General features: G+C 31.2%; 1 protein-coding gene across 6 annotated transcripts in view; it reads right to left on the bottom strand.

Annotated features, from left to right (window-relative positions):
• LOC140445546 (importin-4-like) overlaps positions 1–25,749 on the bottom strand; it is a 550,550-nt gene that overhangs the window by 456,739 nt on the left and 68,062 nt on the right. For 4 of the 6 annotated variants that reach the window (XM_072537643.1, XM_072537647.1, XM_072537646.1 and 1 more), the window contains one exon: positions 7,819–8,004. The exons of 1 other annotated variant lie outside the window; for it this stretch is intronic. In XM_072537643.1, the coding sequence (XP_072393744.1) occupies positions 7,819–8,004 (186 nt within the window). Of the gene's footprint in view, positions 1–7,818; positions 8,005–19,661; positions 19,811–25,749 lie in introns of those variants that run through there. One more of the 6 variants, XM_072537648.1, reaches the window with a different exon arrangement.

Below are 25,749 nucleotides of genomic sequence, written 5' to 3'. Positions count from 1 at the left end.
GGTACACCTTTTTTTTGTTAAAATAATGTATCTTTAATATTTTTTGTCACAAATACAGGTAACTCAAAGAGCAAAAAAGGTAAGTGCAAATTTATGCAACATATGTGGAATATGTGGCGCCCTCTATAAGCTACATCAAAGTGTGCATTAAATTATAATTTCTTATATTTAAAAGTACCCAGTTGTAAATTGTTATGCATAAATGTTTACAAACATGAAAAATTTTAAATTTGCACTTTAACACCCTGTATCTTTCTTAATATCAACATTTTATTAAAGCAATTTGGCCTTAATCGTAATTTTTTAAAGTGTAGAATCTACTGTTTCTTTTTGTACAATTACTTAAGGACCACCCTGTATATATATATATATATATACAGGGTGTCCCAGACTAAATTACCCACGCTATATCTCTTAAACGAATAGAGATTTTCGAATGAAACAAAAAGTGATCTATTCTACTTGTAATACACTTTAATATGGCGTAGAAAAAATCATCCCCTAAATATTCATCCCTTAGTTACAACCCCTAGCTTTAATTTTTTTAATAGTACCCTGTATATTTTTTTATAGTTTTGGATGTGGTCTTCTATCGTCTATTCAACAGATTTATTAAAAATAAAATCGGTTTGTAAATAATCAAGAAATCAATTTTTTTTTTAAATTTAGTTAATTAAGTATCCCAGACTAATTTATCCAGGCTATATTTTTTAAAGGGACAAAAACTGGTCTATTCCATTTGTAATACACTTTAATATGGCGAAGAAAACATCATCCCCTAAATATTCATCTCTTAGTTACAACCCCTAACTTAAATTTTTTAATGGCACCCTGTACATTTTTTATAGTTTTGGATGTGGTCTTCTATCGTCTATTCAATCGATTTTTTAAAAATAAAATGGGTTTGTAAGTATCAAGAAAATATCAGTTTATTTTTTATTTTTGTTAAATTAATCAAGATAGCCTTAAAAAAAAGAATAGAAAAGAAATATTATGCTTTATTATCATTGAAAATTTTACTATTTTAACTACGTAGTATAACTTCTTACGAGCGTACGAAGTACACAGTCTTTTTATTTAAACATTATTTTTAATTTTTCAAAATTTGGTCTTTGTAGGAGCAAAGGAGCAAAGGAGCAAAGGAGCACATCTTCCAGTGTGCAAAAATTAACAAAATACAATATTTGAAAAACTTTTGCGGTTATTTTACGTCTTGGATATTACCCTTAATTCAGGTTGCCATGATTTGATCTGTCAAATCAATAATTATTATTTTTGACGTTTGGTATTAGACCAGTAATAATTATATTTGTTGTAATTGTGTATCTATAACATTTCAATATGCCTTATTTATTTTCGCCTGACGAGTACGTTGATATCATTTTGATTTATGGAGAATGCCTAAAAAATAGGAAAATTTCCTGACAATTATATCAAGAAAGGTTTCCAAATCGAAACATTCCAAGCGAAAAAACCTTTAAGAATTTGGAACGCTCACTTAGACAGGGACATTTTCCTAATAATAAAAGAGGTACAATTGAACGCACAGTAAGATGTAACCAAAACCTTATTAATGTACTAGCATATGTTAATTTTAATCCCAAGGTGTCTGTTAGAACCCTCGCCAGTGAATGTGGCATTCCAAAAAGTTCTGTGCATAGAATTCTCAAATATTTTAAGTACCATCCTTTTAAAGTGCACCTAGTTCAAGGATTACAGCCTGGTGATGACCAAAGACGTCCTGAGTTTATTGCAAAAATGATGTTAAAAATCAGTGATGATCCACTTTTTTTATCAAAAATATTGTGAAGTGACGAGGCTAGATTTCACAATAATGGTGTTGTCAACCATCACAATTCCAATTATTGGTCTCCCGTGAACCCACATTGGACGATAGAAACAAGATTTCAGAATATTTGGGGTATAAATATGTGGTGCGGTTTATTTAATGGCCGTGTTATAGGTCCTTACTTTTTTAACGGCACTCTAACAGGTGTTCGATATTTAGACTTTTTAGAAAACATTCTACCCGATTTGCTAGAAGATATTCCTCTTCATGAGCGTCAAGAAATGTGATGGCAACAAGACGGAGCTCTTCCACATAATGCGAGAATCGTTAGCGACCACCTACAAAACCGTTTTGATAACCACTGGATAGCAAACAACTCTCCAGAAATTATGTGGGCCGCACGTTCATGTGATTTGTCACCTCTTGACTCTTTCTTTTGGGGAGCGATAAAAGATATTGTTTGTCAATGAAAACCGCAAAATTTAGAGGAATTAAAAGAAAAATAAGACAAGCATGTCGCCAAATTACTCCAGAAATGATTCGAGCCACATGTACCGTTCACGTCATAAAAAACTGGTACACCTCGTATTACCGAAAATCATGTTTTTTAAGTTGTGTAAGTTGATCTTGTCACATGTGTCATTCTAATTTTTAGGGCACTGTTGCCAGTTCAACGAAAATTATATGAAATCAGCTAAAAGCAGGACTGTGTGACAAACCGCCAGTTTTGAGTATTCTAAAAACTAAAACATCGAGAATTATCGATCAGTCAGTCACATTAAATTTGTTTAAACATGCATCCTAAAAAATTCTCATATTAATTTTGTAATTTTTCATTAACTCAATTAAGTACTCATACCTTGATTTGTGTTTTATTATAATTTATGAAAATATTTCAATTCAAATATAGTGATAGATAAAATCAATCTAGACATAACTTTAAATTATTATAATAAAACATTACAGTGAGGTATTGGATTGTAACTGTCACTTTATAATCTACGTAGGATAAAGTATAATGTTAGTTTTTGTTAATGTTATCGTTCATATAATAAATAATAAATTAATCTTGGTAGTTGGCCTGTGACTAAACTTATTGATACAAAATACAGTTCGTGTTCGGTAGGTAATTGAAGTAAAAAATTAGGTAGATAGACAGTAGATGCATTCCAATGTTCCCTGTGCAAATAATCTAGGTTTAAAGATCCTTCAAATATTTTGGATATTAGCTGAACCCTACGAGGTACTGAAATACGGTTTTTTGTTGTTAATGATAAAAATAATACCTATCTAATAATAACTTTGTTTTTTTTTAATTAGATTTAGTGCAATTCCGTTATCTGTGATGGCAACAGCGAATTAATTCACGAACCACTGTATCCAGTCTGAACCCAGGTTTACATTGGGAAAAAAAAGTGTACCAGTTTTATATGACGGGAAGTGTACGAGAAATCTTCTGGAACGATTCGAAATGTGTGTTGCAGCAGGTGGGTTACAATTCGAACATTTAATGTAAATAGTATTAGTTAGTTAAATTTTGAAAAATTAAAAATAACGTTTAAATAAAAAGACTGTGTACTTCGTACGCACGTAAGAAGTTATACTACGTAGTTAAAATAGTAAAATTTTCAATGATAATAAAGCATAATATTTCTTTTCTATTCTATTTTTTAAGGCTATCTTGATTATTTTAACAAAAATAAAAAATAAACTGATATTTTCTCGATACTTAACAAACCCATTTTATTAAAAAAAAAAATCGATTGAATAGGCGATAGAAGACCACATCCAAAACTATAAAAAAATATACAGGGTGCCATTAAAAAAATTAAAGTTAGGGGTTGTAACTAAGGGATTAATATTTAGGTGATGATTTTTTCTACGCCATATTTAAGTGTATTACAAGTAGAATAGACCACTTTTTGTCTCATTCGAAAATCTCTATTCGTTTAAGAGATATAGCGTGGGTAAATTAGTCTGGTACACCCTATATATATATATATATATATATATATATATATATATATATATATATATATCCCTTTCAGGCCTGACTTCTTTTTTGTAAAAATATTAGTTTTTAATCTTAGTGCCATTAAAGGGACCTTATATTAAGGCCACAAAAAAATATTGAAAAAAATACTTCCCCCTCCACGGGGCAGATATTCACCCTGCACAAAAGTTTCGTTCAGGCTTCAAATGTGTTTGTGCACTATCGTGACTTCTAGGTATTTAATAGGTTAGTGGTTTCGATTAAATAATAAAAATGCAGAAATAGATGCAAACTATATTAATTTAAAGAGTTTGAAAGAAAAGGTAGATAATTTTACAAATATTTCTCTTAAAAAAACAATTTTTGCCTTTATTTGCCAATTTATTTCTTATGATACATCGCAAAACAGTTTTGTTTACGTGATAAGCAAAGATATACATTACATTTTTCACAACGTATTTTTGACCGACTGTGACAGTTTTCCATTCTACATGCATGAGGATTATCGATTTCATCGAAAGTGGGAAAATGGTTATATCCATCGTACCATTTAATCTCCGAGGGTTTAGCTGATCGTCTGTATTTAGGAGAGGAATTGGGGTTCTCGTTTTCATTACTTTCTGTTTCTTCGTGATTTCTTTTTCGGTTAGGTGGTTCGTTAACAAGGATAAACACGAATCTACTAACAGAGACAATTCATCGTCAACAATAAAAGTTTCATTCTATATGAGACATACAATATCTCTCCTACTTCTAAAATAAGTCTTTTTACCTTTTCTTTTTCAAGAAGTTCAGCGTCTATCAGGTATACTATTACCTTTACATTGTTATCATTTAAGATCTAACGTTCTATTGTTTTAAGTTGGCAGTAACGAATTCACAACCAATTCTTTTGTTCCTGATAAGAATATTTATAACCTAAATTTTATTTTGTGACTAAGTACATGTTCTGTAATTATTTTAACATAATTTTATTTAAGTGTTTATGTATATGTGTTTTAAAGTATATTAAATATGTGTTTGTTAAAGAACGTTTTTTAAAAACAATTTTGGATAGTTTTCGCCATCATTTGTAGGGGTCAAATGAGTTGCTCATTTCATTTGATAAACATAACGACAACTAACCTCAATTAGTGTAAGATGCAAATTAACTCTTTTTCTGTATTTTGTAATATCTTCTGCTGCACACCCAAATATTTGAGTTTTGTATTCTATTTGATCAGCGTTGATTACAAGCGTTTATCGCGTTTTCACTATATATATATATATATATATATATATATATATATATATATATATATATATATATTATATATGTTATGTTTGTCGTATTTAAGATGGAGACAGTACTATATTTCGGCTATCAAAATAAATAAAGATTTAAATAGACAATTTTTTAAGATACTCAACTGAAATTTAATTTTTAAACGCGGCCTACTACGTATCCAGAAACAGGGTAAATTTTAGATATTTTGCTTTGCGTTAGAGATATCAAAAAACGTTATTTGCAAAAGTTGTTCCAAAGATTGTTTCACTGTTTTCGTCGATATTTGTTGTCATGAACTAGTCATGGAAAGAAAAATCTTTACAATATGGTCAATTCAAAAGTGTAATTCATGTAATTTAAATTCTTCAGTAAAATAAATAACACTAACACAAATTTTTTATTTAAAAAAGCAATAATTTTTATAGTTAACTGATTAAATTTAAGAAAATAATTAAAACCATAATTTTCATAGTACAAATGACAATTTATCAAAAAATGTAATCTCAATCGACTAGTCCTCCATTTATTCAGATACATTTTTCAATTAGTTTTCGATTATGTCTGGATACTCGTCTGTTCTGGGATGCTGATTTCTTGAGAGGCTTGTCTTATTCTGACACAAAGTTCAACTCGATTTCTGGGCCTTGTTTTAAAAACTTTATTTTTTGTTACTCCCCAAAAATAAAAATCGAGTGGTGTAATATCAGGGCACCTCGGAGGCCAGGGTTCAAAAGGACTGTTTCTAACTATCCAGCGTATAGGAAATTTTTAGTTTCACCGTTGAACAACAATCCTTGAATTGTGAATAGATGGACCATCTAGCTGGAAATACATATCCTGTCGTACATTGAGATATAGCATCCCATGATTGCCTATTAAAAAAGTTACTAGACGTCTAGCGTTTAATGATTCATTAAAAAAAAGGGCCTATTTTTGGTTTCCAAAAATCCCACACTAGACATTGATTTTCTGGAAACATTGATCTTTACAATGTATAACCCAGTGTGGTCTAGCATCTACAATTTTGAGATAATACAACACCATTAGTGGTGAATGTAGCCTCATCGGTAAACATAATCTTATTCAGAAAATGCCTGTCATTTAAAAAATTACCTTGAGTCTTTTATTTTACTATTATTTTAACGACATACATACGCAATAGGAACCCATTACGTATCTGCGATAAAGGAAGCTAGATATTAGGTAAGCTTATCTTCGAGAAAAATTGTCAACGTCTTCTAGAAGACATAAGGGTAGTACACAGGAATCTTGCGAAAGATACCAAAACGACGGAAAAATCAATTAGTCACCGACAGATAGGTATAAAAACTCAAAAATACTACGAAAAATTTTAAAAGAGTGTTTGTGAGATATATTTTAAAGATGTTCAAAGCAAAGGAAGAAAGTCTTATGGAAAATATCATTATGAAAATTAGAGATAAGATTGAAAAGGTGCAAATAGAGTTACGAGATAATAACGACACTATGGGAGAGAAATTTGATCTAAAAACAGTAGGGAACCTTATCCCACATATAGAAACCACCGAAGCTTTGATTAAAGTATTTCTAGATGTAATCGAATTATACGACGAATTTTTGGACGATAGTGGAAAAACAAAACTTACAAAATACATCCTGAAAGTTAAACTGACAACAGACGGTGAAGTTACGACTTAAAAGTAGTTATGCCTCAAACACCGAGCTCGTAAACGATATAAAGGAACATTTTTGGATACAATAATCAATTCCCATTGTAGAAGCAGAGGAAGACATTGAAGCGGAACACGTATTAGGCAAAGTAAACGAAAAAATTTCAATAAGCGTATTTGCAAATAAAAACAAGAAATTTACCACTTTAGCGGAGGCGCTTACCAGTGCTAAGGACGAAGAATGACTTATCCTACTAGAAACTTCAGGAATATACCATATAGATAAAACTTATAAAGGTGGGAGAAAAATACAACATATATATTCAAAAAAAATTCCACAAAAAGAAAAAAAAAATATAAGAAAAACTATTACAAAAATACGAATAAAACTTTAATTATTAGAACGGAAACAGACTCCAAAGAAATACCGGAGCATGGCAAGCTCAAAGATAAAAACAATAATCAATGGAGACAGGGGAGAACTGTAGGAATAGATCGTAGATACAGCGGGGACATATTCCGCGAAGCATGATTTACAAACAAATTCATTAAGTGAAGTAGACATTTTCGTTTCCCCACGTGTGGAAACAAATAATTTCGAAACAAACGGTTTTAATTATATTAATGTCAACTACAACGGGAAACATATTCAAAGAACAGAAAAGACCATGTAAAGATAAATAGCTAAATTTAATCGTAGGCAGCATCCTCACAAACCAATTAAAATATTGCCTTAATGAGGAAAAATTAAATTGCGACCCCAATTTTCGGTAAGGCAATAGACATTATAGACAATTAAGTTTTTAGGACAACGTAGAAGGAGTAATTAGAACGGACTTTTTACCGAATGACTTCGTTACAATAAGTTAGGCGACTTTAAAATTAATTTTACAAAAATAAGAGACGAGAAGGGAGGTAAAAATGCATACAGTTGGAGAAGCATTTTCGATATTTCGACATATTCTAGGAAACATACTCTTGTTATCTAACAAAGTTTTTGAGCTAACTTGATTAACATAAAGTTTAAAGATGGGATAAGTTTTTAAAACCAATATATAAAAATAAAAAACACATCTTTGTGGACAATAACTTTACATACAAATGTATTTTAAATACGCACCTGTTGGTTACCTCCTATGGCAGGCACAAGATTTTTCATGGTAATTATTGTATAATAACCTACATTTAATTTTAGATCTGTAAGTTGATTTATAATATTTGTAAATAATATAGCAAAAGATTCAGCATGTACTATGTAAGAACTTTGAGCGATTTCAGTCATTATTGACAGTGTATACATTCCAAGCTGAAAAAAACGAAAATAATTTTAGTAAAAATCTTATGTAATTTAGTATTTTTATTTTTGTTCTCACTTTAATTATTTTTACATTGAATATTACACTTGGCCTAGCCTCAAATACAGTTACGTCCAGTTCTACCAACGTGATCTAAGTAAAATCTAACTTAAAGTTTTGCTTAGTCAAAATAATTTCTTAGTTGTAATTTGCGTTCCACCATACAAGTTTTTACTTAACTTAACCAAGAAAAAACCTAAGTTCTCAAAAATACCAACTTTGCAAAATTGTCAGAAATTCTTAAATTGTTCACTCGTTATTAATGCAGAAACAACAAAAAAAAAAAAAAAAAAAGAAAAAAAAAAGAAGAACATTTGTGTCATTTTTGATGCTGTCTTTAATTCAATGTCATTTAAATATTTATTCTAAATGTAAATGGTGACCTGTGTTCTTGTGTATTTTTATATTTTATTTTGCAGCTTGTGTAAAATAAATATAATATAAAAATTAATGGGAAAATCCCAGTAGTTGGCTGTATACCATCGTTTAAAAAAACATACAGAAGTTAAAACACTTCACCATTGTATTTAGGTATGTAAAAATTAAATCTTCTTTCCAAAATTAAATTATATGTTGACTCTAGGTCGATGACAATGGATAAATTTAATACTTGAGGAGCTACATGTCTCTCTGCTCGGTGGTTTTTAACAAGTGGTTCTTGTCAGTTAGTCTGTGTCGTCTTAACTGACAAGAACCACGTGTTAAAAACCAAGCAGAGAGACATGTAGCTCCTCAAGTATTTATATGTTTTTTGTACGAAAACTTATACAATTTTGTACAAAAATTTTTATAACTTTGACCAGCTTTGTTTACGGCGCTAATCTCAAATCCAAGTAACATCAAATTAGTTTAAATAGACTGTCAATTTTACATGTAAAACTATTTATAGCTTATCCCTGGACATATTGGAATAATAAAGGAATTAAAGAGTACACTTAGCCTATTCTTTCAGCTGTTTTCCCAAAGAGTCCCAAAGTGTATATATATATATATATATATATATATATATATATATATATATATATATATATATATATATATATATATATATATATATAAGAAATACTGGATATTATTAACTGTCGATATAAACAACAACAGTTTATTAGGGTTGCAGTCAGAAAATTGGCCGGGATGTTAATGAAACACTCTTTTGACTTTTTGTTTAGCTTTCGGAATGGTTTTATTCCTTTTTCAAGACACTGTAATAAGAAAAATATGTAAATATTTATAAAATATCACAATTCTTCAGTGCAACTTACTAGTCGTTGAGATTATTTATAAAAGTATTGACAGTCAACATTAATAACACACATATAAAATATAAAATAATGGACAAAATACATTCTAAAATTTTTAAAATTTAGGTACAGATAGTAAAACTTAGTTTATCTTTTACTGGTGTGTTTTAACTCTGACACATAGAGAACAGAAAGTACGATGTACTAGATTTTATGGAACACATTTCCAAGAAAACACGTTTTGAATGGTTCTTTTCCTTTTCCAAAATACAGGAATCCTCGAAATTAAATTCATGTTTCAACGTTAATGAATGTTCTGTCAATGCTCATGCATTTATTTTTTTGGTTTTTATATCACTACGATGTGAGATCACCCTACTGTGAAAATTACGAGATGATTCTCCTATGTATATTTTGTTACAATTGGTACACGGTATAGAATAAACAACATTCGATGACTCCTTTATTGTGAAATGATCTTTTGTTTTTGTGTATAACTTCGATACCGTTTTCACATTTTTGGTTGTAATTTTTAAACCACTAACATTTTTGAAGATGTACGTTAGCTTCGGTGTCAGAAATGGAATGTAGGGTAGGCAACCATAAGTTATTTTAGATGGTATCACTGATGTGTTGTGTGTCGGTGTCAATTGTCGGACCTCATTGTTTAAAAATTACAACCAACAATGTGAAAACGGTATCGAAGTTATACACAAAAACAAAAGATCCTTTCACAATACAGGAGTCATCGAATACTGTTTATTCTATACCGTGTACCAATTGTAACAAAATATACATAGGAGAATCATCTCGCAATTTTCACAGTAGGGTGATCTCACATCGTAGTAATATAAAAACCAAAAAAATAAATGCATGTGCATTGACCGAACATGCATTAACGTTGAAACATGAATATAATTTCGAGGATTCCTGTATTTTGGCAAAGGAAACGAACCATTCAAAACGTGTTTTCTTGGAAATGTGTTCCATAAAATCTAGTACATCGTGCATCAATAAAAAGTCTGTCATAGATAAACTGAGCAATATTTATTGTTACTTACTGAAAAAACATCGAAAATAAAATATTTACCTGTACATAAATTACACTTGCATGCATAATATGTTGCATACCATTAAGACAGGTTTAAAAATTAAAAAGTAAATCAGCCAAGATGGGCCTATAGTATTTCTTAAAAAGAAATATAATATTAAGTACACCTAATTACTTTTTAATCATAGGGTTTTTACTTTCTGTCCTCTATCTGTCAGAGTTAAAACACACCAGTAAAAGATGCCATAAACTAAATTTTACAGAGTTTTTAGACAAAAAGTTAAAAGAGTGTTTCATGAACATCCCGGTCAATTTTCTGACTACAACCCTAATAAACTGTGTTGTTTGTATATATATAGCGGGGTCCTTAAGTAATTGTACAAAAAGAAACAGTAGATTCTAGACTTTAAATTATTACGATTTAAGCCAAATTGCTTTAATAAAATGATGATATTAATGATATTGATGATATTAATGAGAGTTTAGTCCAGGTTATCAATATTTATTTTTAGAAACAAGCCACCTCCAAAATACATTGTTGATGTTTTACCAGAACAATATGTACATAACGTATTACGACTGCCACCATACCAATGTATTTTCAATGCTATAGAAATATGGGGGATTGCCAAAAACTATTATCATTGATTAAAAAAGAATAGTTGGCCAACGCAATGTATAAATTTGTTTCATTCTAATTGAGACAGTCACTAGATGTCACCACTCTTTCTGTCTCAATATAGATTTTAATACACGATTGTTTGTTTGATATACGATATACTAGATGGTGCTATATGAAAATATTAAAGACTAATTAAACGTCCATTTTTGTTCCCCTAAATTAAATTAACCAACGTTCAAATATTTCACTGACATAGTAGCAACAGGTTTAGTTACAAATAAAAATATTGCAAAAGACTATGAATCACAATTATTCATTCAAAATAGAGTTATTACTATCAAGGAATTGGTATAGTAAATGTCGTGACTACAAAAATAGTATGTAAACATACTGTGGCTTTACATGTAAATAAGTTAAAAGAATTTACATTTTTTATTTTATTTGGAAGTGTATTAAAAACATTTGGAACGAGGTAAGTAAAACATTTTAATCCTATGTGTTTAAAACATAAAGAAAAATATTTGTACTAGAAAAACAGAATTAGTTATTTAGAAATGAGTTTTATCGGATAATACATACATTCAATAATATTTGAAAGAAAGTGATTTTGAATTAAAATAATGTTACTTCCGTAATAAATAAATGGTTCTTTACAGATGGCTAGAAATATTTATTCTATTTACAAATGTGGTTTATCGCCACAATTTTGTTTTTCTTCTTAGAAAACTTGTTTTTAAAAACTTTTATTCACAAAATAACTTTCAACTAATGATTACAATCTCAACTACTAGTTTGGAAGAGACTTCAGCAATGTCTCCTATTTTAGTTTATGGTTCTTTTATATAAAATATTATCATTACAAATAAATATAAATCTCGTTAAAGTTAAATATGGGGAAAGTACAATTAGAAAACAACATAATTTGGAATATTTACAAATGGTAGAAATCTCATTATAATCAAGTATAGGAAAAGTACAACTATGAGTAAAAATACATATTGGGAATTTTATATATTATAACTCCTCCCTTATCAGAGCGGAAAATAGGGGTTTTTCTATTTTATGACTGGCTTCTTTTTCTGTTTTTCTTGCTGAACGATATTTCTTCATACAAAAGTATATAATGATAGTTAAAAGTATAGTGAATATGACTAATGATGTCGTCATGTTGATCCATGCATGTCGTGATGGTGCATTTTCTAGATCTCTTGTTTGTAGCAGGTTGCTTAAGGTTTTAACTCGGTCAATTTCGTCTGTGTTAAGTTGTTTAAGGTGAAATATATCCTTGTTTTTATCTTTCTCTACTTGGTTGATTTCTATCTGAGGCAGTTGAAATACAATTGTTCATGAGTAGTGGTTTCGGACTGGAACGTTTTTTGTTAACGAAGATCTTACATTTCTCTAGTGATATGGTGCATGGTTTAAATAAATTCCATCAGCGTCACAGGATGTTTTGACTGTCGTCTTATTGGCTGGTATTATAAGGATGGTTTTTGCGTTGATTTGTGTTATTGTTGTTTCGGAGAAGTGTATTTTTGTTTGTGGGCATGAGTTTTTCCCTGTTCTGATCAGGTCTGCTAGACAAGTTTGTTGCAGTAAGTTCTTCTCGAGGCAGAAATACCAATCTTCTATCTCTGGGCATTTCTCTGATGTGGTCCAGTATGTTTCGGTATTAAGCAACATATAAGGTTGTTCGGGAATAATGGTATAATTTGATATAGGTATGGGGTATAAGTGGAATAGTTTATATTGGGAATTGACTAATGGAACGTGAATTTTAAATAGAATCATTTTATTACGAATAACTACTTGCGTAGAGAATAAAGAGTAATAATTTAGAATTTGTTTTAACTTTGGTACTTGTGAATTTCCATATATTTGTTCTAGTTTTTCAAGCATTGTTTCTATATAACTAGGTTCTATTATTGAACTATGTAAAATATTGATCCTTGCAAAAGAAATTGCAGTTTCTAAATTGTTTATTATATGTTCAATTGATTGCAATTGTATTAATAAATTATCTATAATATTGGAAAATGACAAAGAATGTTCTAAGTTTATAACTGAACGGATTTCTTTTGATAATTTTTTTAGTTGAATTTCTAAAGTTATTTAATTTTCATTTATTTTTTTGAAATTACTACTATATGTTTCTGACATTTGTTGTATGAGACTTTGTTGGGTTTTTAGATCGTCGTGGAGAGTCTGTTCATTTAAATGTAATTTTGTTAAGTATTGTTCTATGTATTCTCCGTCTTCTGAATCTAAGGTACCAAAAAGCCATTTTTGTATCGATCCAATAACATTAAGTAAAGCTCTTTTATTTCGCTTAACTTTTAAGAAAGAATCTAATTTTTTCTTAATTATATCAGTAATTGTTTGTGCATTAGTAAGTTTTTGTTTTAAAAAGGTTGAAAAGTGGTTAGTTGTCTTTAGGTCGCTAAGAGTAGTTTCGAGATTTGTCAGTGAAATTTTAATTTGAGAAAGTGAGTTTTCTGGGTATGTGAGGTTAATGTGATAAAGAAAGGTATGTTTGGAGGTTATTACATGAGATTGTCCAATGTACACAGGTAGTATTGGGTTGTTAATTTCGGTTATGGCTAGTGCTTGCAGTTTCTTTAGAGCGCAAAGTATAACGATGAAATGGATCATTTTTTTCTTCCTAAAATATGACGTTGTGGTTTTAATAATTTTTTGTGATAAGTTTTAGATTTTGTTTTAAATTTTATATCATTAACTATGGTGGGATCTTCTAATTTCTCGTAACGATTTGCTTTTTTCTTTTCCGATGCATTTTTATTCTTAAATTTATATAAGGGTTGTTTAGTATCTAGCTCTACGGTTGATTGTCTATTTTCGTTAATTTTCTCAAGTGTTTTCTGTTGTTTTGTTTCTAAATTTTGTTTTATGAGATTATTTAAAGTTTTTAGGTTTTGGGTGTGCTCTTGTATATATTGTGTGATTTTTGTTTTCTCGTCTATTTCAAAGGGGTTTCTGTAATCTAGTCTTCCACCGATAATTTGAAAGGGTGTATAACTAGTGGAAGAGTGGATAGAATTATGATAGGATAGTAAGGCTAAGTTCATGAGAGATTGGATTGATTCTTGGGGTTTAGAATTTTTAAGGGTAAGAATTGTTTCGCTTAGAGTTGAGTGGGATCTTTCAACAGGGCTGTTGCTATTGGGATTATAGAGAGTTGTATAATGAATTTCTATATGATGAGTTTTGCATAAGCCTTGGATGACTTCATTTTTCCATTCTGTTCCGTTATCGGTTGTAATGCGTCTCGGAAGTCCAAAGTGGCTAAAGTATTGTATAAGCTTATTTGCAACTTCTACTGAATTAGGAGTTTTTAAAGGATAGGCTTGTCCAAATTTAGAAAAGCTATCTATGATTGTGACAAAATATTGTCCATGTGTTTTATATGTGTCCGTATATATATGGTCAAACGATTCGCAACCTATAGGTGTAGGTTTAAATACTAATTTCGTAGGATGCCTTTCGTATTTCGTCATCTGGCATATTTCACATGAGTTTACATATTCTCTAACGTCTTGTTCTAATCGGGGCCAGTAGAATATTCGCTTAATGGCGTTTATATTCTCTTGTATTCCTCTATGACTAGTTTTTGTTTCATGATATAATTTTAGCTTTTCTTTTATTTCGTCTTCATCTGTAACATCCGTAAGAATTGTATCTGTTTTGAATAGAATAAATGCGTTATTTTTGAAATATTTGTGGAAAATGTTAATGAATATTGGTTCTAAGGTCTTATTTTTGAAAAGGAAACAATACGTTTGTTTCGGAATAAAATATTCCTTCATAAAATCTGTGATAATATGTTCATTGTCAGATTCGGGAACGGATAATTGTATTCGATTTTTCTTGAAAATTTTTTCTCTTATTACTTTACGATTTTTATTTTCTGCATTTCTATGGCTAGAAATAATAATCTGGTTTTTGAAAGTATTAATAGATTTGTTTATATGGGAAATACCTATAACCGGATTTTCGTGACTAGAATGTACGGTTTCATTATCTGTGTCTGTAAGTCGATTGTCATTGGGATTAAGTGGATTGGTAATAATTTCAGGTTGTTCTTGTTCAGGTGACGTCGGGTTTTTTTCCGCGTTTATAAGTATATCACTGTGAATTATTATCTTAGGTTCTGGGTTTTGAATAGTTTCTTCATTTTGTGGGCAATTCTCTCGATTTATTTGAATGGAATCTAAAAGGGATTCAATTTCGTGATAGTCAAAGTCTGCTAATTCGTCTCGTTCTTCTGGATTTGCGAATATTGATAAGTTGTCTATATCTATGTCGTCAGTCTCGATTGGGTTGACTTCTACTCGAGAAAGTGCGTCTGCATTTGTGTTTGCTTTTCCTTTTTTATAGACGATTTCGTAGTCATATTCTTCCAATTTCAGTCTCCAACGGACTAATTTGGAATTTGGTTCTTTGAGTGAAAATAACCATTGTAAAGGTTTGTGATCACTTATAATTTTGAATTTTACTCCAAAAAGGTAGGGTCTGAAATATTTGGTTGCCCAAACGATTGCAAAAAATTGCTTTTCGATGGTACTATAATTAATTTCAGCAGGGTTCAATGTTCGAGAGGCGTATGCGATTGGAAGGTCGGATCCGATGGGTCCTTGAGACAAGACGGCTCCGACTGCGTAATTTGAAGCATCGGTTGTTAGGAGAAAAGGTTTAGAAAAGTCGGGATACTGCAGAATGGGGTCGTTCATTCATATTTTTTTACATATATTAAAGGCATTCACAAATTCTGGTGTATGTTCTACCTTTTGATTTTTCTTCAGGCAGTTTGTGAGTGGTTTAGTTAGTTTTGAAAAGTTTTTTATAAACTTTCGGTAATAGCCAACTAAGCCAAGAAAGGATTTTATTTCTTTTGGATTTTTTGGGATGGGAAATTTTTCAATCGCTACTATTTTGTTTGGATTCGGTTTAATACCATGTGGGGTGATTACGTGTCCTAGGAACTCGACTGAGTCCTGAAGAAATTCAGATTTTCTAATTAAATTTTTAGATGTGCTTCTTTCAATCTGTCAAATACTTGTTTTAACTTTCTACGTTAAATGCTGTTTTAGCGATGGAGTCTGGGTGCATTTCAATTTGGTGAAAACCTGAAGCTAAGTCGAGGGTGGTAAAATACTGACATCTTCCAAGCTTATCCAGGATATCCGTAATATTGGGCAAGGGGTATCTGTCATCTATGGTTTTTTCATTAATTTTTCTATAGTCTACTACTATTCTCCATTTCTTTTTCTCGCTGGCATCTGCTTTCTTTGGTACTGTTACGATAAATTCTGACCCAAAACCGTAAACATATTTATTAATAATATTCTCATTCATTCGCGTATTTTCTAGGTAATACCTACCTGACACACAATGAGTCCCCCTCCGCTATAAAAACAACAATCGAACTTTCTGGAGACGAGCCGATGTAAAAATACCAGTTTTGGAGACCATTCGCCGCTCTGTCTAGTCGGGAAGACCATCGACTTTTCTAGTCTAACGGTATTGGGTATATAACAGGACCTTTTTAAGAAAACAGGCAGTCAAAAAAAAGCTCGCGTTCGCGTTTAAAATGTAACGCTCGTATAGATAAATTATGTAATTATTAGTCAAATAAATTGTTGTACAGTGGTTTAATAAATTGATAATAAATTATCGTATTTTAGTAAATTAAAATAAGAACAATAAATTAGAATTAGTAAAGACTTAACAGTACGATCCAGATAGGCGAACTCCAGGGCGATTGTGATGGTCGAATAATACCATCTTCCAACATTTTAGCGATTTGCTTCTGGACTTCTTGTTTATGTACGAAAGGGTATCTATACGATTTTGTGTGCACGGGTATTTCGTCTGTGGTTTTAATTTCATGTTTAATCTTATTAGTAAATGTTAATTTTTGATCAGGTTTATGCAAGATATCTTTATATTTAATAAGGAGATTTTTTATGGCAGCTTTTTCTTCAGGGTTCATATGAGCTGTTCTAAATAGAGAAAAGTCAAAGTCTTCATTTCTTTCGTATCTTTGTTTTGGTAGTACTTCTTCAATATTAAAACATTTAAATTCATCATTTTCATATATATTTGCGAATGGATTTAAGAAGTTTTCGTCTATTTGTAAGAGTATTGTTTTAGAAGTGGGATTGGAAAATTCTATAACTGTTGAATGATCTTTAACTTGTAAAATTGAACTAGGTATTATAATTGTATTGTTTGATATGTCAGGAATGATAATCTCACCATCAGATAAATTGGTCTTAATTTTTTTTAAGGTTGATGTGTATGGGGGAATTTCGATTTTTTGGCTATTAAATTATTTTCTATACATTAGAGGTATTTTTATATGGGCATTGCAAAGAATTTTATTCTCTAGATCTATATTTAGTTTAAGTTTACGGATATCTCGTACACCTATTATTCCATCAAAGTAATCATGGAAATTATATAAAACGAATTCTAAGTTTCCTATAAGAGGTCTAAATTCATTGAAAAGAGGAATATCGGCTTTGAATTCTGCTTTGCTATTGCCGTTGCAGGTGATAATAGGGATATTACAATGAAAGATTTTATTTGGAAAATATTTTTCTGCCACAAAGGGGCGAAGTAAGGATGGATGACACCCAGTGTCAATAGGTAATTTTAGAGGTGGATTTGAAATTTGTATGTATGGCAATGAATTAGGCAAAAAATTATTAAGGTCTATGTGTCGTTTATTTGGGGATGGATAAACTGAAAATTTTCTTCTTGGGTTAATTCTTCATCTGTTACGACAGGGTTTTGTTCAAATTGATTTTTACTATATTCTCTAGTGTAATTAGTCTCGTTACATGTATAATGGTCATTATATTGATGATCAAAATAATTTTGTTGGTAGTCAGAAAAGTTTTCAAAGTCGTTATTATGTCCAGTTTTTACGTTTGTTAATTCTTCAAAAATAAATGGTAGTTTTGTATTGTTGGGATATCGATTTTGAAAATGATTTTGTGGTCTTTGATAGTTCATTGGAAAATTCCTATTTGAGGGTAATCTACTAGAAGTAGAAGTATCCATTGGTTCTGGTCTTCTTGTAGGTTGATAGTTCTGTGAGAAATTCTTATTTGAGGGTAATCTACTAGAAGTAGAAGTAGCTATTGGTTCTGGTCTACCTGTAGGTTTATGAGAATTTCTGGGTGCAAAGACATTAGCTGGTTTGCCAAATACTTGTTCATTTGTGAAAAATTTTTGTGGAACTGGTCGTGACTGAATGTTTATGGGTTGACTTGGAAATGAATTTCTTTGAACGTTAGGAAAGTTTGACGCTTGATTTGGGTAGGTGTGTTGAAAACTCATTGGTAGATGATTTGGGCTTCTAACGGAATTAATATTTTGTTGGGGCCTAGAAGAATAATTATTTTGTGGATTATATTTTTGTGGGGGTCTAGAACTAGGGTGATTAAAATGTTTCAAATTAACTTGTTGTTCGAAGAGAGAATGATTTATGACTAGAGATGTAGCTTCTTCAATAGATTTTGGATTTTTTAATAGAAGAAGAGTTCTTAATTCACAGTCAGAATTAGATATTAGTACAGTAATAGCTGTTATTTCGTTTTGGTTTATCAAGACCAGCTTGGTGGCTTGATCGATATTAGGATCAGAATTTATTTTTAAATTAAGTCGCATTTTAATAAGTTTTAACCTGTCTAAAAATTCTGTCATTGATTCATTTCTATTTTTACTTAAATATATAAATTGTTGTTATAATACATGCCTGTCAACTTTATCTCCGAATTTTTCGCGGAGAGCAGTTTTTATTTGGGGCCAACAAAAAGTCTCCAGCCTCGTCAACAATTTTAGAACATATAGCAGCGAAAACAAATTCACTTAGGCTATTGTCTGTTGTGTTTCCATGTATTCGCTTCTCCCAGAGAAGGGGCGAAGGGTATTTGCAATTTCTTTAGCAGCAATGATTGTTGCCATTTCGGAATTTATATTTAAATTATTTAAAGATTCAGTTAAATGATTAATGTTCATAAAATTTTATGAAGGATATAAAATAGTCTTATTACAGAGTTAATAAAATAAATATATATATATATATATATATATATATATATATATATATATATATATATATATATACACGAAGTAACAAGAAGTCCAGAGACCTCTCTCTGATAGCAAATTAGATGAACCGCAAACTCAAAGCCTCTTACTAGAGGCTTTTAACGACGCTAGAAGTATCCTTTTACTTCGACATGCATCTACGATTTACCTTTGAAAAATACTATCTTTTTCGCTCTTTACGTAGAGAAAGACGTTTAAACGAAAGTAAAGATTGCACAAGTGTTCCTGATGATGAGTTGAATAACTCGAAACACGTGTAGAGCAATTCCGATTGAAATGAAATGGATTAAGGAAATTCGTTTTCTTTTATAGAAAAATTTTACCTTTTTACCAAAATAAAACTTTATAAAATTTAATATAATATAGTCTTTTTACGAAGGTAATAAAATAATAAAAATATATGGATTTAGGGAATTCGTTTTCTGTTATACAAAAAATTTACCTTTTTACCAAAATAAAACTTTAAAAAAATTTTCTCAACTATGATTTTCTTTAAAATTCACTTGAAAAAATTAAAAGAAAGGAAAACGAAGGAAATAGTTGCTCAACACTTACTTGTTTTTGTTCAGAGGTTTATTTCTTGGTTCTCGTCATGCAGGGAAATTGGTTGGGACCAAAGGCGAAAACAGTTCTTCTTTTCACCTACTGACTGCGCCAATTTTGTTTTTCTTCTTAGAAAACTATTTTTAAAAACTTTTATTCACAAAATAACTTACAACTAATGATTACAATCTCAACTACTAGTTTGGAACAGACTTCAGCAATGTCTCCTATTTTAGTTTTATATAAAATATTATCATTACAAATAAATATATATCACGTTAAAGTTAAATATGGGAAAAGTACAATAATTAGAAAACAACATAATTTGGAATATTTACAATTGGTAGAAATCTCATTATAATCAAATATATAGGAAAAGTACAACTATGAGTAAAAATACATATTGGGAATTTTATATATTATAAATCCATATAAAACTCATGGATTGAGAATGTTTAGATTTCTGATAAAAAATCCTTCAGATTGTCAAACATGGATATTTCCACTCTGGTAAGTAAATATAAACTTTTTTTTTCTTTTATTTTACTCTTTTATTCTTGTATTTTAGACCGTTTCCGATACGCAATTATTATGAAAAAATGTTTATTTTTTTTTCATCTATTATTTTTCATTATCGCCACGGTGCACGCGTCATATTTAAGATGCATTAATTTGAATTTTACGTTTTTGTTGGTATTATAATTATTATATAATAATTAATTACTATTTAAATGGGAATAAGCCACAATTAAAGGTTTAAATACGTTTATTGACGTTTCAATTTCCACTTCGGAGGTCGATCGAGCAATCGAAGTGTAAACACGCTATCAGTTATAGCAATTAGTGATAATTGAATTTTTAATTTTACCAAGTTTAAAATAATTATTCATAATTTTTATCTACTAATAGTTAATTTTCCTAATCAAATAAGTATGTAGTGATAAGTAGTAGTGAGTGCAGTCTCTTTGCATCTTTAAAACTAAAGTAAGATGCACAATTATTATTTTATTTTGAAGTAAATAAACAATCTACTAAAGTAAGAAATAAAAACAAAGACAGGTTTCTTATTAATTAGTTTTCGTGCCTCTTATCAGTCTGATTTGCTTCAAGGCAGGTCCGGCCTGAGGGGGTACAAATAGTTATTTGGAAATAATGGAACTTCAAAATAATGCTGCAATTATTACTGTCAACAATACTAACAATCAACAACAAAGTTACTCAAGAGCTCTTACCCAACCGAAATTCCCTTTAAAAAATCAAGCTATAGTTTTCAACTCCCTTAATGGAATAAAACTAGAAGAATATCTTATATCCATCGGAACGAAAATTAGTCCGAAAAATATACTTTTCTCGTCTAGGATATCTAACAATAGAATATGTGTTTATCTATCCAGTGTGGCAAAGGTCGATGAATTCATGAACACTGACAATGGAATAATTACAGTAAATTCAGAACAAATTCAAACTCGCAGATTCATTACTCCAAGCCAACGCTTATTATTATCTAATGTGTGTCCATCTATCCCACATGATTGTATAGAACAAGAACTCCGAGAACAAGGCTATAACTTAGTATCTCCTTTAAATTTTCTCAGAATTGGGACAACCAACCCTGAGTATAAACACATTCTTAGTTTTCGTCGTTACATCTATATATCACCTCCCAACAATACGGTCCCAGACTCGATTTTATTATCTCATGATAACATATCATATCGTATTTTTTTGTCTCATGAAAGCCAGCTGTGTTCAAAGTGTAATCAAACAGGTCATTTCTCAAACAATTGCTTAACTGCAGTAAGTCAAGAGCCTACAAACAATACCAACATCCCTACCTCACCAAATGAAATCCCTATCATGACAACTGTACAAGTAAATGAAAAATCTTCACCTTCCCAACCTCTAACCCATAACATAGCACCAAATACACAAAATAATAATAACGATATAGATAAACAACCAACCACAGACATATCTACGCCTTCCCCAAAAATAAAGGAATCAGAAAATGTACAACAAACAGGTTCCAAACGCAGTATTACAGACGTAATAACACCTCCTCCGTCCTCACAAACTGAAGTTACATTTTTAGTACCAACTACGCAGAGAAAGAAGAAATCCAAAACTGATACTGAAGAAGAATCATGCTTGCCCAAAACACATGAACCAAAATCTAATGAAATACTGCCGTTACTGGAACCAACTAGGAAAATATTCGAAGAAGAATCGCTTAAACTCAGTTTTGATGAAATCGTCGATTTCTTTGTAAATGTGAAAGGAAACACAGATCCGTTAAGCTTAGTTAAAACATATACCGAGAATGTTCATGATTTTTTGAACCTATTAGCTAAAATTCATCCTTATTACAAAGACCGAAGAATGAAAAACAGAAGCACGAGAATAAGACGTAAGATTATGAAGCAACTAAAAATGGACCCGATAGCAATGAAGATATATCTAGAAGAAGAATCCGACACCTCTGTCGATTCAGCGTAAAGTACATAGTAAATAGAAGCAATGGCGTCCATAATACAATGGAACGTAAACGGTTTCTTCAGCCGTTACGAAATGCTAAAGCATATTATCTCTGAAATCAACCCAATGATACTTTGTTTACAAGAAACCAACTTTAAGGATTCCAGCCATGCATTTAAGTTTCAAAAATACTCAAACTTTTTCAAACACAGACAAAACGCTGATATAGCCAGTGGAGGGGTTGCTATTTACGTCGATAAACAATATGAAGCCCAGCAATTACAAATCAACACACATAGCTTTGAAGCAGTAGCGATTACAGTAAACATGGAACAAACAATCAATATTTGCAACATATATTTACCTCCTGATCAAATTATAGTCCAAGAAGATTTTGATAATCTACTGCAACAAATCCCCAGCCCCCGCATTATTTTAGGCGATTTTAATTCACACAATCCTATGTGGGGTTCAACAAAAACAAACGCTAGAGGCAAGATTGTGGAATTTTGTATGACCTCACAAAATCTTAATTTGTTAAACGATGGTAGACCCACCAGATTTAGCATTCAAACGGGTAGTCAGTCGGCCATCGACATATCTTTATGTGATCCAATGTTATCCCCAACACTAGAATGGGACGTTATCCCGTACCTATACGGAAGTGACCACTATCCCATTAAAATTACGTTTCCACAACAAAAAAATAACAATATTACCACAACCCCATCGAAATGGAATACAAAAAATGCAGACTGGGAGAACTTTACAAAATACATACAAAATGAAATAAACAACATAAAAGATATTACTCTTAATGACATAGATAAAGACCTAGATACCTTCATATTAATAATTAAAAAAGCAGCAGAAAATCATATTGGAAAAACAAAAACACTAAAATATCATAAACCTTTACCATGGTGGACCACAGAATGCAAAGAAGCAGTAAAAACGTATAAAAGAGCCTTCAATAGGTATAATCATCACAAAACTAGTGAAAATATGGTAGAATACAAAAAACGTCGAGCAGAAGCTAGATATATTCTCAAAAAATGCAGGAAAACATCATGGCAAAAATTCGTTGCAAGTATAAATAGTTCTACCCCAGCAAGTAAAGTGTGGCAAAATATAAGGAAAATATCTGGAAAAAAATGCTCAAATAAAATACCTTTCCTGGCAAAAGATAACAAAATTATAAGCGACCGAAAAGAAATTGCGGAACTATTCGCCGGTGAATTTGAGTCAAATTCAAGTAACGATAACTATTCACCGGAATTTAAGCTCAAGAAACAAAGCATAGAAAAAACGAAGTTGGAATACTACTCTCAAGATGATAATATACTAAATGTGCCAATTACAATGCAAGAACTAAGGGATGCCCTAATGTCAACTAAAAACTCCGCTCCAGGTCCAGACGGCATACCATTAATTTTTTTGTTAAACCTACCAGAAAGTGGAATGTCTTGGCTACTAAAATTATACAATTTTATATGGACAAATCAGGTCTTTCCATCTGTATGGTCGGACAGCATTATAATTCCTCTGCTCAAGCCCAACAAAGACAGAACAAAGGTAGACTCGTACCGTCCTATATCACTCACTAATGTATCCTGTAAAGTTCTAGAAAAAATTATAAACAAAAGACTATTGTGGTACTTAGAACAAGAAAAACATTTAATTCCACAGCAAAGTGGCTTCCGTCAAAATAGATCATGCGTAGATAATCTATTAGATTTAGAATCAGAGATACACGAGGGTTTTGCAACTAATCAAGAAACCATCGCAGTGTTTTTCGATATTACCAAGGCGTACGATACAGTTTGGAGGTTTAACATTATATCAAAATTACACAAATGGGGAATCAGGGGTAATATGCTAAGATTCATAGAAAACTTTCTTCAGTCAAGAGCTTTCTCTGTGCGCGCCGATAATTCCACTTCAACAAAAAGAATTCAGGAAAACGGAACACCTCAGGGATCAGTTATGAGCCCAACTCTCTTTCTTGTCGCTATCAACGATATACTGGATCATTGCTCCCCGCTAGTTAAGGCCTATATGCCGATGATCTGGTTCTATTTGCAAAGGGCAAGAATATAAAAATGGTTCAAAAACACTTACAAGAATCCATTTACAAACTAGAGATATGGTCTACATCAGTAGGTGTACAATTCTCCACACTAAAAACAAGATGCATGATTTTCTCAAGAAGGCACCGGATGCAAAGAACTACACTAAAGCTGTGTGGCAAGCCGCTGGCATTCTCAGACAAAATTAATTTTCTCGGAATGGTATTCGACCAAAAACTAACATGGAAACATCATATTTCAGAAATAAAAAAGTCTTGCCAAAGTGGATTAAACGTAATGAAAACATTATCAAATAAAAAATGGGGAACCGACGAAACCACATTATTAAATATTTATAAGTCACTTGTTAGATCAAAAATAGATTATGGGGCTATTGTATATGACTCGGCTAAAAAACACGTTACCAATCAACTTGAAATCATTCAAAACACAGCACTTCGGATCGCCACAGGTGCATTTAGAACCACACCCGTTAAGAATCTCCAATGTCTTACAGGAGAACCACCTCTTACCCTACGAAGGAAGTATCTAAGCCTTTCGTATGCATCTTCAGTTGCCAGTAACAAATTCCACCCAGTGTTTCGAAATACATTTACGGACCGGTATCTAGAAGCTTATAAAAAAAGTAAGTTCGATCCACCTTTCTATGAAAGAGTCCGAAGAAATTTAAAAGATCTGCAACTGCAAATTCCTGACCTCTATCCTTCAAATCTAAAAACTCCCCCTCCCTGGTTAATCATGATTCCCGAGATTAATACGACACTACTCCAATATCACAAATCAGAGACATCACCAAATGTAATCAGACAGTCATTTTTAAAAGAACTCGAGACTTGCGGGGAAAGTTTTTGCATTTATACAGATGCCTCCAAATCTGCAAACGACGTAGGAGCAGCATTTGTCACTCCATATGCATCCTTCCAATTTAAATTAACGTCGGCCACCTCTATATACTCAGCAGAGTTATATGCAATATTACAAGCCCTCATTCATATCAAAAGTACAAAACAGTCTTCCTCCGTCATTATCTCAGATTCTCTAAACTCGTTAACAACAATTGATCAACTATTCACTAAGAACCCTATAGCCTTACTTATCAAGAAAGAACTTGCAGCCTTACAAGAAACTGGTTCCGAAGTCAAATTTATATGGGTTCCATCTCACATGGGAATACAAGGTAATGAAAAAGCAGACCTCCAAGCAAGGGAAGCTTACAAAAACGATCATGCTACAATAGTGTCAAAGACTATTTCCAGTGATATAAAACAGTTCGTCAAAGAAAAAGTGATCAGTGCGTGGCAAAATGAGTGGAATTTATCGGAATCTAAACTAAAAGAAATTAAATCGACAGTGAGTCCGTGGCGCCTAGTGAACTTAAAAAGAGCTGATCAAGTCAAAATCTCTCGACTTCGATTAGGTCATACCAACATTACACATAAGTACCTAATGAATAAGGAAGACATTCCAGTGTGTGAATACTGTCAAATCAACATTACTGTTAAACACCTCCTAACAGAATGTGGAAAATATACAGT

The sequence above is a fragment of the Diabrotica undecimpunctata genome, chromosome 7 (assembly GCF_040954645.1).
Source record: "Diabrotica undecimpunctata isolate CICGRU chromosome 7, icDiaUnde3, whole genome shotgun sequence".
In the NCBI taxonomy this organism is placed as follows: Eukaryota; Metazoa; Arthropoda; class Insecta; order Coleoptera; family Chrysomelidae; genus Diabrotica; species Diabrotica undecimpunctata.
Note: the sequence above shows the minus strand (reverse complement) of the source record. Positions and strands in the feature narration are given on the sequence as shown.